General features: G+C 61.9%; 1 protein-coding gene across 9 annotated transcripts in view; it reads left to right on the plus strand.

Annotated features, from left to right (window-relative positions):
- The first annotated feature begins 3152 nt into the window (after positions 1-3152).
- Positions 3153-12022, plus strand: part of AP2A2 (adaptor related protein complex 2 subunit alpha 2) — a 47899-nt gene continuing 39029 nt past the window's right edge. For all 9 annotated transcript variants that reach the window (XR_014836673.1, XR_014836674.1, XM_085010387.1 and 6 more), the window contains exon 1: positions 3153-3347. Coding sequence is in view for 2 of the 9 variants with exons in the window: in XM_021082580.2 (XP_020938239.2) it covers positions 3281-3347 (67 nt within the window). In the remaining 7 variants the exon portion in view is untranslated. The remainder of the gene's footprint in view (positions 3348-12022) is intronic.

A 12022-nucleotide genomic window follows, 5' to 3' on the forward strand; every position in this document is an offset into this window, starting at 1 on the left:
TCCATGAGGATGTGGGTTCGATCCTCCGCCTCGCTCCGTGGGGCAGGGATCCAGTGCTGCCATGAGCTGTGGTGTAGCTCTCAGATGCAGCTTGGAGCCGGTGGCTGTGGCTGTGGCCGGCAGCTGTAGCTCCGATTTGCTCCCTACCCTGGGAACGTCCATGTGCCGCACATGTGGCCCTAAAAAGAAAAGAAGGGGGGGGGGCAGGGATTTGGACAAAGAGAGATGCACAGAGGGAAGACGGCCCCTGCAAGCCGAGGACACCGGTCTGGGCCAGATCCTCGTCACAGCCTCGGAAGGAACCAGTCCTGCGACACTGTGGTCAACAACCTCCAACCGCCAGAACTGAGAGCGAATAAATCTCTGGATTTCTTTCTCTGCATGAGATGCAGGAATTACTGGCCTCTCAAGCCTGTTCTACCATGGGCCACCGAGTCTAGCTTCCAGGAAGTTGGCTGCCTGGCCGACTCGGCTGGCCCAGACGGCTGGGAGCTGCAGGGGGCAGGGTCTGCCACCCCAGGCCTGCTCTCAGTGTCCATTCTACTCACCCCTGCAGAGTTCTGCCGATCGAAACTCAGCCTCTCGAAGTCCTTCTGGCAGCTAAGCCTCCCCATCCGGGTGTGATTTCGTGTGGGGGCCTGACTCTCCCAGGTCCCAGGGGATGGGGCGGGGCCAGGGCCCTTTCAGGGGAACTGACTTTTCACTGACAAAGTGGCCCCTTCCAAGGATGTCATGACAGTCTTCAGGTATGGGGACAACTCTGTCCAATGCGGGGACAGGAGTAGTGGAGGGTGATGGGATGATGCCCTGGCTGCCCCGTTCCCTCCTTTCCCCTCCCTGGCCCCCCGCCCAGGGCCCCAGCGCCCCCTGAATGCAGCTGGGAACACCATCAGTTCCCCTAGCGGGGTCCGAGTCTGCTGAGTGTGGCGACGGGAGATGAGACCTGCAGTCATGGGCAGGGCCTGCCTCTGCGTAATGACATCAGGGGGCTGCGAGCATCACCATTTTCCGGGTGGTCGGGCCCCCCCAGAGCACCCACCTGCCACAGACTCCTTTGAGTCCTCCCACTCCACGCACCGTCCGAGGCGCGGACACACTCAGTTTCTGGAGCCTGGCTAAGCGCGTCGTTATTCCTGATGCGCTCAGGTAGCCACTGGGGGCCTGGGACTGCCACACCCAGTCCCTGGAAACGTGTGGCTGCCCGGGGCCTCTAGCCATGCCTAGACCAATTTTCTGGAAGGACCATGGTCTGCAACCCACTGTCAAGATCGTGGGAAGGAAACTGGGTCACTCGTGAAACCAACAGGCCCGGGGAGGAACTGAGACACAGCAGCTAGTAGGACCCCCTGGTCACCAAGGCCATGCTGTGGGCTCTGGGGTCCCCGGCCTTCATTGCTTCTCCTTCAGAATGCGAGTGCAGGGGCCTCCCCCGCTTGGCCACAGAAAGAAGATGGCCTGGGAACCGCCAATGGCTAGAACGGGGCACATGTCCGGTTCACAAAACCCAAGAAACGAAGCACTGCCCGCTGCTGAAAATGGCCTGTCCCTCGCTGAGGAGTGACTGTGGTCAGGGAGGGTGGTATCATTCAGGCCCGCAGCCTGCTGACTGATGGGAAGGGCAGCTGAAGGCACCACCGCAGGAGGCTGGGGTCTTTGGCACAGCCCTCCGTGTGTTATCAGCTTTGGGACTCCCCCGCCCCCAGCACACACTTGTAGGACTCCCAGGAGGCTTGGAGAGCCCAGAGTGAGCACCGAGAGGGGGGACGCCTGCCCGTCCCCCAGCCCCTGCTCCGAGAAGGCCCCTCCACCGTGGAAGGAGCTTGCCCTCTGTCCATGCCCCACGGGAGCCCCTGCAGCTTCTCGGTATTGTCCTGCCCTGTGAGCGGCTGCTGGGGGTGGATAAGGGTCCACCTGTCTCGGTCCTCTGACCTGGCTACGGTAAGATCATCTCCAGGCCTGGAGAAGCGGGCCCTGGGGGGGGCGGGGTGTGTGTGTGTGTGTGTGTGTGTGTCTCTCTTCCAGGAAGCCCTCTTCTGGCCCAGCCTTTTGGAAGGTCTTGGAAGGTGGTGAAATTGCTGCCTTATGAGGATTCAGGTCTCCAGGGCTTCGGGCTTCCCTCAGGGGTTCCAGAGGCCCAGAGCTCTGGTGTTTGGCGTGTGGGAACCTGGCCTCTTTGCCAGGGTTCACCCAGGGAACCCAGGAAGTGAGCGAGGTTGGCTCTGGGCCAGTCCCAAGTACAGAGCCTGGATAACCCTGGACTGAGGACCCTTTTCGGAGCTATCCTGCTTCACGAAGGAGAGCTGGGCAGGGCCATCTGCTCTCTAGACCCCCTGGGGGTCTGTGCCCCTCAAGGTCCCTGCAGGGCACTGCAGGTGGGCCACACCCCTGCAGGCTGCTGAGGTGGGTGGTGGCAACAGTGGCGAACGGCGAAGGTGATGACTGAGGAATCAGATTCAAGGCTGGGCCCTGGGAGTTCCTGCTGCGGCTCAGCCGGTTAAGGACCCAACGTTGTCTCTGTGTGGGTTGGATCCCTGGCTTAGCTCAGTGGGTTCGGGTTTGTCATGAGGGCGAGCCATGGTACAGGGTGCAAACGTGGCTTGGATCTGGTGTTGCCGTGGCTGTGGTGTAGGCCTGCGGCTGCAGTTGTGATTCGAACCCTGGCCCGGGAACCTCCATAAAACAAGCAAGAAAGACTGGGTCCAGGTCACCTGGTGCTGTCAGGGGTTGGGGGTGACAGTTTCCTCCTTTGGGAAGGAAGGGGCGGACCTGGACAGTCTGGGTGATGTGCAGCGCGGCCCTCAAGGCCGGCGGCAGGCTGCCCAGGCTGTGGGCCGGGCCGGGCCGTGAGCGGTCCGGGGCTGCGGTCAGGGCGGCGGTCAGGGCCGGGGACGGGAATCTGCGAACCTGCGGCGCCCCTGCCCGGCCCGGCCCCGCCCCTGCCCGGCCCGGCCCCGCCCCTGCCCGGCCCGGCCCCGCCCCTGCCCGGCCCGGCCCCGCCCCTGCCCGGCCCGGCCCCGCCCCTGCCCGGCCCGGCCCCGCCCCTGCCCGGCCCGGCCCCGCCCCTGCCCGGCCCGGCCCCGCCTCTACGCGCCCGCCGCCGCGTGCGCGCGCGCGGCTGCGAGCGTGCGTGCGTGCGCGCGCGCGGCGGCCCCGAAAGCGGCGCTGGAGCCTGAGGCGGCTCGGCTGAGGCGGCTCCTCCCCGCTCCCGCTCCCGCTCCCGCAGCCCGTTGCCCGCTCCTCCTCCCGGCCCGCCAGCCCAGGCCGCTCCCCGGGCCCGAAGATGCCGGCCGTGTCCAAGGGGGACGGGATGCGGGGCCTGGCGGTCTTCATCTCGGACATCCGCAACTGTGAGCGGCTGGGCCTGCGGGGGGCAGCGGGGTGGGGGCGCAGGCCGGGCTGGGGGAGCTGGCCGGCGGGGTCCTTCGGGGGCTGGGATCGGGGGCGCGGACCTGGCGGGCGGGGGTCCTGGGGGTGCGGGGCTGGGGTCCAGGACGTGGGCCTCTGGGCGGGGGCTGGGGGTTGGGGTCCCAGGTGCGGACCTGGGGGGCAGGGGACTTCGGGGGCTGGGGGCTGGGGGCTGGGGCGCGGACCTGACGGGCGGGGCCCTCCTGGGGGCTGGGACGCGGACCTGGCGGGCAGGGGTCCGGGGGTGCGGAGCTGGAGCCCAGGACGTGGACCTGGCGGGCGAGGGGCGGGGGTCCGGGGTGCGGGGGTGTGGGGCGGCGTCCCCCACCCGCGCGGGGGCCTGTGGCACCGCCGAGGGGCGTCTGGCGGGGACGCCCCTCCCCAGCATGATGTCATCTGGAGCAGTCCGCCGGTCTTTCTAGTAATGGAGCATTTAACCCAGCATTTTCCAAAACAGCGCGGATTTTCGCTGCGAGCGGGCACAGCGAAACCCGTGTCTTGCCCCGTGGACCCGGCTTCTGCGGCGTATTAGGCCCTGGTTAAAATGACCTGTTCCCCGGGGATTCTGGGCCCGGGCGGCGGGGGGTGCGCCGGCTGGGGGAACGGCTCGGCCTGCGGTTTTCGACCAGACAGCTGGTCGGACGGCGTTCTCAGCGGCTCGAGTCCCCCCGGAGGGGAAAAATCCGTCTCAAAAGGCGCAACGGGCGGGAGGCCTGTGGGTGCACCCTGGCTGGGTCCGCCAGAAAATTTGGCTTGGGCGGCGGAAACGCCTGTTCGTTTTCAGGTAATGTCCCCTTTGTTTAATGAAACAAATAAACACCAAGCCAGTTTCCTGCCCGGCTTATTTCTTAGTTGTCAGCGGCCAGATGTTTGACGGTGGGTTTAAGGCCTCAGGTTTGCTGCGTGTGTTGGGAAACGCTTCGCTTCACCTACTGGTAGATGCTGCTGGTCCCCCCTCCCCGGGATGGAGGACCCACACGAGCGAGGTTAGGTCTTCGGTCCCTGCCCTTTCTCCGCACGAGCTCGGTGTGGAGACCGGCCCCTCTGGGACCCTCTCTTCCGCGGCCGCGTCGCTCGCTCCCGAGGCGGTGGCCTTCCCAACCCTGACGCGTCCGGAAGGCGGGGGGCGCGTGTGCCCCGGCCTCAGAGACGCCTTGGCCGAGGCGCCGCGGCCCGCCGGTCGCTGTCCTTCCACTTTGGAGGAAAGCTGCGATGGCGGGTCATTGAGATCGAAACCCGATTTCCTGGCCACCTCCTCACCCGCTTTCTAGGCCTGGGCCGGGCTGGGTCTGCCTCACGGCAGGGACGTGGCTCGTGGACTGATGGGGGGACAGACTTTCCCCACCCCCACGCCAGGACATTCGGGGCTCGTCCTTCGTTGGGTGGAGCATCCCTGGGCTCTTCTTGCTTCAGTTGTGACGCGGTGTCAGCCAGAGATGTTTCAGCTGGCGCCCTTCGGGCAAAGGTGCCTCCCCAAGCCGCCTCCCCCCGCAACCTCGCTTTGAGAGCCACTGGCGTGGACCAGTGAGTCGGACCGGTTGTGCCCTGGAGGACCTTCAGCGGGCGGGCGCCGGGCAACAGCCCCCCCCACCGGCTTTCCGACCTCACTGTCCTGTTAGCTGTCACTGGTCACCGCGCCGAGCTCTTCCTTTGCGGGAAGCTGCACGAGGGGGGCTGCGGCTGCTGGCTCATCGCGCCCCCCGGCCTGCTCACAGGGGCAGGGCGGTGAAGGCGCCGGGGCAGGTGGCACGAGGCGGTGATCCTGGGCCTGGTGTGTCTAAAGGGCCCCGCGCGCACGGGGCCCCGCCGAGCTCCCGGCGGCAGCGAGGTTGCGCCCCAGACGCGTGTGCGCGCTGGGGCTGGAAAGCGAACCCAGGTCAGAGCCGGGCTCAGCTTGAGCCCTCCGTGGCGGAGAGCCGTCCCGCTCCCGCTCCCCTGCCTGGCTCTGGTTTTGTGTGCCTGCTCTTTTCGTGTCGTGAGGGTGGCCGAGGTTGCCAGGCCGTCTGGAGAGGGCACCCGCTCCGTGCGTGACCCGAAACCACGGCCGCCGAGCCCGCGTGTCCTCAGCTGAGCTGCGGCCTCGCTTCAGGCTGTGATTCGCGGCTCCCTTTTACCTTTCCGCGCCCCGCAGTCTCTTAAACCTCCCCCTTGAAGGGAGCGAGCCCCCCGGTTTACTCTTGGGAGGCCGGAGGGGCTGTGGCTGTGGCTCCTCTTGGCCTGGGCAGCGTTGCCTGTGCTCCAGGGTTTGACAGGTGCCGTGCACGGTGTCCCTGTGCCACAGGGGCCCGTGGTGCTTCCGTGGCGCAGGTGGTGAACCAGCTCAGCGCCCCGTAAATTTAGCTCGATCCGCTCTTACTGTCTTCAACCCAGGGGCCACGGAATCTGGCTGATGCGAGCTCAATGTGTGGGAGTTAGTAAACTGTTTTTCTCATTCCTTTTTTAAAATCGACGTTAAAAAGATTCTAATCCTTTTGTTTAGCCCCAGTTTTTAAGTATTTTTTGCTTTTTTTGGGACCATACTCGCAGCATATGGAGGTTCCCAGGCCAGGGGTTGAATCAGAGTTGTAGCTGCTGGCCTACACCGCAGCCGCAGCCGTGCCAGATCCGAGCCACGTCTGTGACCTACACCACAGCTCACAGCAACGCCAGCCGGATCCTTAACTTACTAAGCGAGGCCAGGGATAGAACCTGTGTCCTCACGGGTACTCGTCGGATTCATTTCTGCTGAGCCATGACGGGAACTCCCTTTAAGTGTTTTTTTATTCTGAAGCAAATGCAGATCCCTAGGAAGGTGCAAAGAAGTGGGCAGGGAGCACTCTTCAGTGGCCTCTGAGGTGGGCATCTCTCGTCAACGGTCCGTCTCCTTTTTCTTTCCAGGGCCGCGCCTGCAGCAGGTGGAGGTTCTCAGGCGGGGGCTCGAAGTGGAGCTGCAGCTGCCGGCCTGCCCCCCAGCCACGTGCATCCTCATGGCTGTGCTGCACTTGCACGGGCAGCCTGGCTCCAGCCTCTGACCTGGTCTCCATGGGCACTCTCGGGGGTGCTGCGCGGGTGAAGCTGTGCGGCGCAGCTCCGGAGGCCCCCCAGGCTCTGGCAGTGCCACTGTGTTCGAGCATCGGCGTCTAAACGGAGGAAGTGCTGAAATCGGGAAGGTGAAGTTGAGTTGCCAGTTGTTCGATTGCTTTGGCATTTGGTCACCTTCGTGCACATGGGCGCCGCGGTGCTTCATGCCGCTGCCGCCTCCGCGTCAACTCAAGGCCGAGGCCGAGCAGGGACGACGCTGCTGAGAGCGTCGTCGGACTCAGAGGCGACGGCCCAAGAACCCCAAGAACTGGGGCGCCCCAGAGGGCGAGGCGCGGTGGCCGTGGCTTCCTCCCGGCAGCTGGCGGCGGGGCTGGGGCGGCGCAGGTGACTGGACCTTCCGTCGCGCCTGGAGGCCTCTCGCCTGACCCCTCCCTCCGGGCCCGCAGTCGGAGGAAGGGCGTTGGCAGGGAGCGCGTTTGCCCTGTTCTGGGAGCAGGCGGGCCGCGGCGCTGGGGCGCAGTGCTGAACGAGTGGGGCAGTAGGGCGCCGGGCGGTGCCCTGCCCAGTGTGCCTGTCGCTCGGCCTGAGGCCTCTGATTCTGTTATCTGTGTTGGGGCTGGGCGCTCCTTTGGGTGTTTAGCATGACGAAGCTTTGAAAATTTCACTTGTCTGTAAAACTCCGTTTGTTGTGAGTCATAAATTGGACATGGAGGAACCAACGTAAAAATTTAAATTCAGCTTAAACTTCAGTGTAGAAATGAGACGTAGGGTTGGCACTTGGTTCCTGTGCGTAGTAGTAAAAGTCGGAATCGGTTTGTCAGTCTGCATTTTAACTTTTAGAGGCTTTTAAAAATGTTAAGCTTTATTTTAGTCTTGTCTACATTTAAAAAAATGTGCTTTTAAAAAATGCTGACTTTTTGTAAAAAATGCTCTTCTTGCATTTTCTTTTGCACGCTTATGCATAATTTATATTCCTTAGAAACTGACTTAGGAAGTATGTGACGAGGCGGCTGCAGGGGAAGGAAGTGTTTGGTCTGGTTGAATTTTGCTGCCAAGGTTGGTGGTTGCGGCTTCTAGGAATTACCTGTGTCTCCTTCCCCGTGTGTCCCTCCGGCTGCTCTGAGGGTCGCTGTCTTTTGTGGGCAGTTGGGGCGTCCTGGCGAGGACTACATGCTCATGCCAGACATCTAATTAAGCGGGTTATTTCTCTTTCCTCTTAGGATGATTCTCACTCTGTGGTGAGGTTTGTTTTTTTTTTTGGCAACAACGTGTGTCACGATTTGATTTTGTAGTTGCGGAATTATTGGAAAGGCTGTGTCATTGTAGGATTAGATGGTGTTTCCTGGCTCCAAAAAATCAGTCGGCCCCAAGGGGGAGATTCAGGGGTGTGGTCGGAAAAGGCATGTGAGTTGAGGGGCTCAGGCAGGCGCCCCGGAGCAGGAGGGGCTCTGTCTTCCTTGAGGGTCACTCGCAGGCTCTCGGGCCTGAGGCTGTCCTCCCTTAGCTCAGGTTTCAAAACTTCTAAGGCTCCAAGAATTGAAAGTTCTTCTGGAAATCTGTGGTCAGCTTGTTTGGTGCTGTGCTGCCAGGAAGCTTTGTGTGGTCCCCCTGCCCGCGAGCTGTGCCTCCAGGATGCGGGGGTGGGGGGGGTGCCCGCCTATGGCCCAAGGTCCCGGCTGTGCCTCCTCCTAAAGGCTGAGCAGGAGCAGCTGTGAGTTCCGGGGCAGATGGGCCTCAGGTTTGGGTCAGGGGTGGCTTCTGGGCCTGTCCCTCTCTGGGGTTCGGAGGGAGGGAGCGAGCGTGTGGCCCCCCGCCGGGTGCCTGCAGGTGAGTGGAGGTGAGCTCTTGCTGGTGCCTGCATCCTACCCAGCACCTGCTGCCTTCGGGTCCCCACAGGGTGGGCGGGTCCTCGTCCTGAGGGAGTCCCCTGTGTGGAGGAGGGGAGGGCAGAGGGGATAACGGGGGGCACAGGTGCTTAGGCACCTCCGAAAGGTAGTTCCGAGGCCGCTTCAGGAAGGGGTCCTGTCCGCCTGTGGCCTTGCCGAGCACTCTTTTTCCATCAGCGTGTTTGGTCCACCCTCCGCTCCCCAGTCAGTGATGAAATGACTGGCATCCGTGGGTGCCTCCCCCCCGCCCCGGCACAGAGTCTGGCCTGACTGAGGTTGCACTGGGGTTTAATTTCGACACCACAGTGGGTGTTAGAAAGTATTTCTTTTTGTTTCGGATTTTTTTTTTTTTTTTGCTGTGCTGGCGGCTTGCGGAAGTTCCTGGGTCAGCGATGGAACCCAGGCCACGGCAGCGACGACGCCAGACCCTTACCCTCCTGAGCCACCGGGGCATGAGACGGCTTCTGTCAGCCTCTGGTGCAGCAGGAGTAAGTTAAATAACTCTGCTCCCAGCCTAACAAAATAAATCGAATTGTACTCCATTAGAAAACAGAAGCGAGCAGTTTTCCCAAGGTGTTTGCTGATTCTGGTATCTGCCTTCACAGTGCTTCTGGCTTTGGTGTGGCGCTGACACAGTTGACGTGTCGCGAGGAGCGGTGGGAAGGGTTTTCTCAGCAGGGCCTCAGGGCGGGTGGGTCCCGGTTGGCGGGCTCTGGTGGAGGTGGGAGCTGAGGCTGCGTGATGAGGTCAGCCCTCCCCTCTGTGGTGGACGGCGGGTTGCACATCTTGGCCAAGATGCAGAAGACAAATCCTGTCGAAGGAGGAAGCGGCCCCGTTTTAAAATGGGGCCCTGGGGCCCGAGCTGGGTCAAGGACTGAGACGATGCCTGGTGGCAGGCAGGGAGAGGCGAGTCCCATCCTTGCCCCAAGGGTTTTTTCCTTTTTTGGCGGCCCCGTGGCACATGGAGTTCCGGGGCCAGGGATCAGATGCCAGCCACAGTTGCCCCCTCTGCCACAGCTGTGGCAACCTTGCCAGATCCTTCACCCACTCGCTGGCCCCTGTCCGGGGTTGACCCTGCGTCCTGGGACTGCAGAGATGCCGCCAACCCCTGCCGCCCAGCGGGAGCTCCTCCCCTCGGTGCTGGGCCTCAGGGTTAGGGTTAGGGGTTAGGGTTAGGGGTCAGGGTCAGGGTTTAGGGTCAGGGTCAGGGCTTAGGGTCAGGGTCAGGCCCCGCTGCCTCTCCCGCTTCCACGCAGGAGGGAGGAGGGAGGCCGGGCCCACCGTCAGCTGACAACCGGGGTGGGAGCCACCAGGTGGAAGGTGGGAGGCCCATGGGTGTGCGCTGGGCCACGCTCCTCCTGGGGCGGTGGTGGGCCTGCCTGCGCCCTGTGCGCCCAACAGGGAGGCCGTCTCGGTGGCGAGGCCGAGACCCGCTTCCCCGGCTCGGTGCCATCCCCAAGGCGCTCTCTTGGCTTCCTGGTGGCTCCAGGAACGGGGGGGGGGGGGGGGGTGAGGGGCCGGCCCTGCTGGGTGTGTTCGTTTAGGGCAGAAACTTCTGGCCACGTGTTTGGGGGCGTCCTGGTGCCGCCCCTCTTCTTCCGCCCCTTTGCGTATCGTCGTGCCCGTGGAGCTGAGTCTCCCTTTCCCGGCATTTAACCCGTGAGAGTCGCGTGGTTTCGCTTCACCTGCCGCTTGGGTTCAGGCCGTCTCCCTGTGTTGTGCTTTCCACCGATGCCAGGGTTTGGAGTCTGTCTATGGGGCTGCTTAAAAGCGGGGACCCCAGGGACCAAGGCGGGTCGCTTGGGGTTTGTTTTGCATTGCAAGGCGTTTGTTTCCTTTAAAGTCTCTTCCAAGCAGAAGGGCGTCCGAGGAGGACTGGTTATTTCGTGTTCTTAGAGGCCCTCGAGCTCCTTCGGGCGGCGGGGCTGCGTTGGGAGTTGCGTCCGCGCTTTCTGTGGCCAGCCTTCCTTGGCATGACGTGGCTGAGAGGGTACGTGTGTTTTGACCACAGCTTAAGCAGCGTGGGGGAAGGGCACGTGGAGAGTCTTTTGTTTTATGTTATTTTTCTGCTTTTTAGGGCCACACTCACAGCATATGGAGGTTCCCAGGCTTGGGGTCGAATCGGAGCTACAGCTGCCGGTCCATGTTACAGCCACAGCAATGCAGGATCCGAGCCCGCGTCTGCGACCTACACCTCAGCTCACGGCAACGCCGGATCCTTAACCCACTGCGTGAGGCCAGGGATTGAACTCGCAACCTCATGGTTCCTGGTCGGATTTGTTCCCACTGCGCCATGATGGGAACCCCCTGGATAGTCTTTTAAAGCACAATAGAAAAAAATAGAGCTATAAATGAGTTTTTGTTTTGTTTTGTTTTGTTTTTTGGTCTTTTTACCTTTTCTTGGGCCACTCCCGCGGCATATGGAGGTTCCCAGGTCAGGGGTCGAATCGGAGCTGTAGCCACCGGCCTACGCCAGAGCCACAGCCACGCGGGATCCGAGCCGAGTCTGCAACCTACCCCACAGCTCACCGGATCCTTCACCCACTGAGCAAGGGCGGGGATGGAACCCGCAACCTCATGGTTCCTGGTCGGATTCGTTAACCACTGCGCCACGACGGGAACTCCCATAAATGAGTATTTTTGAATACTTTTGGATTGCGTTCGTTGCTGTTGGAAAATGTAGTCTGGTAGCTTTTCCTTTGGTCTTATACAGTGCAGCCGGCTCAGAGCCCGCCCGTCCGTGGGAGGGGTCCTGTGACTGAGACGGCTGAGCTGCCGGTCGAGGGTCAGCAGTAGCTGCCCCCCCGCCGGCTCCGCCCGTCTCCGTGACTCCGAGCAGTTCGCTTGCAGCTGCTGTTGGCGAAATTCGAATTCGCTGCTTCAGACTGTCATTGCCCTGCCTTTTAACTGGCTGTCCTGCTCGGAGTGGCACGTCCAGCTTCCCCAGGCGCTGAGATCGCGGAGGAGGGAGCTGTGCGGGGCCATTGTTGGAGGCTCTGTGGGCGCAAGGTCGTCTGGTCCCCGGGGCTCGGCCTTCGGCTTCGGGAGCACGTGGTCCGTGCGGCGGGGGCGGGGGCGGAGGTCTCTCGCGAAGTGTCTCGTGGGAAAGCTGGTCATGGCGGGGCAGGAGCTGCTGTCCACCTGGCGTGTGCTCTCTAACGTGGCACTTGCTGCAGGTCGAATGTAAATCGCCCTTGTAAGTAGCCGCAAAGCTACTGTATGTTTTTCATGCTACGTTCTTATTGTTTTGCTATAATTTTGATACAGTCCCAAGAGGAAAGGCTGTTTTGAAGGTGTATGTTCCAAAATTTGTTTCTTTATTTTTCTGGATTCTATTTTGTTTTATTTTTTTGTCTTTTGAGGGCCGTACCCATGGCATGTGGAGGTTCCCAGGTTCTCATTGTTGCCACAGCAACGCCAGGTCCGAGCCACATCTGTGACCTGCACCACAGCTCATGGCCACGCCAGATCCTCAGCCCACTGAGCCAGGCCCGGGATGGAACCCGCAACCTCATGGTTCCTGGTCGGATTCGTTTCCGCTGCGCCACGACGGGAGCTCCTCTTAGGTTTGATACGATTGTGTGATTCACTTATGTGAGACACCTGTTGAGCGTCTGCCGTGTGCCAGGTGTGATTCTAGGCACGAGGGATCCAGTGCCTAACCAAACGGACAAACTTTGAAAAACCTAATTTTTGTGAGACTAGGCAGA

This window comes from Sus scrofa, chromosome 2 (assembly GCF_054392235.1).
Source record: "Sus scrofa isolate SSC_HxYL_T2T_F1_AM1 chromosome 2, Sscrofa_HxYL_maternal_Yorkshire_Landrace_v2.0, whole genome shotgun sequence".
In the NCBI taxonomy this organism is placed as follows: Eukaryota; Metazoa; Chordata; class Mammalia; order Artiodactyla; family Suidae; genus Sus; species Sus scrofa.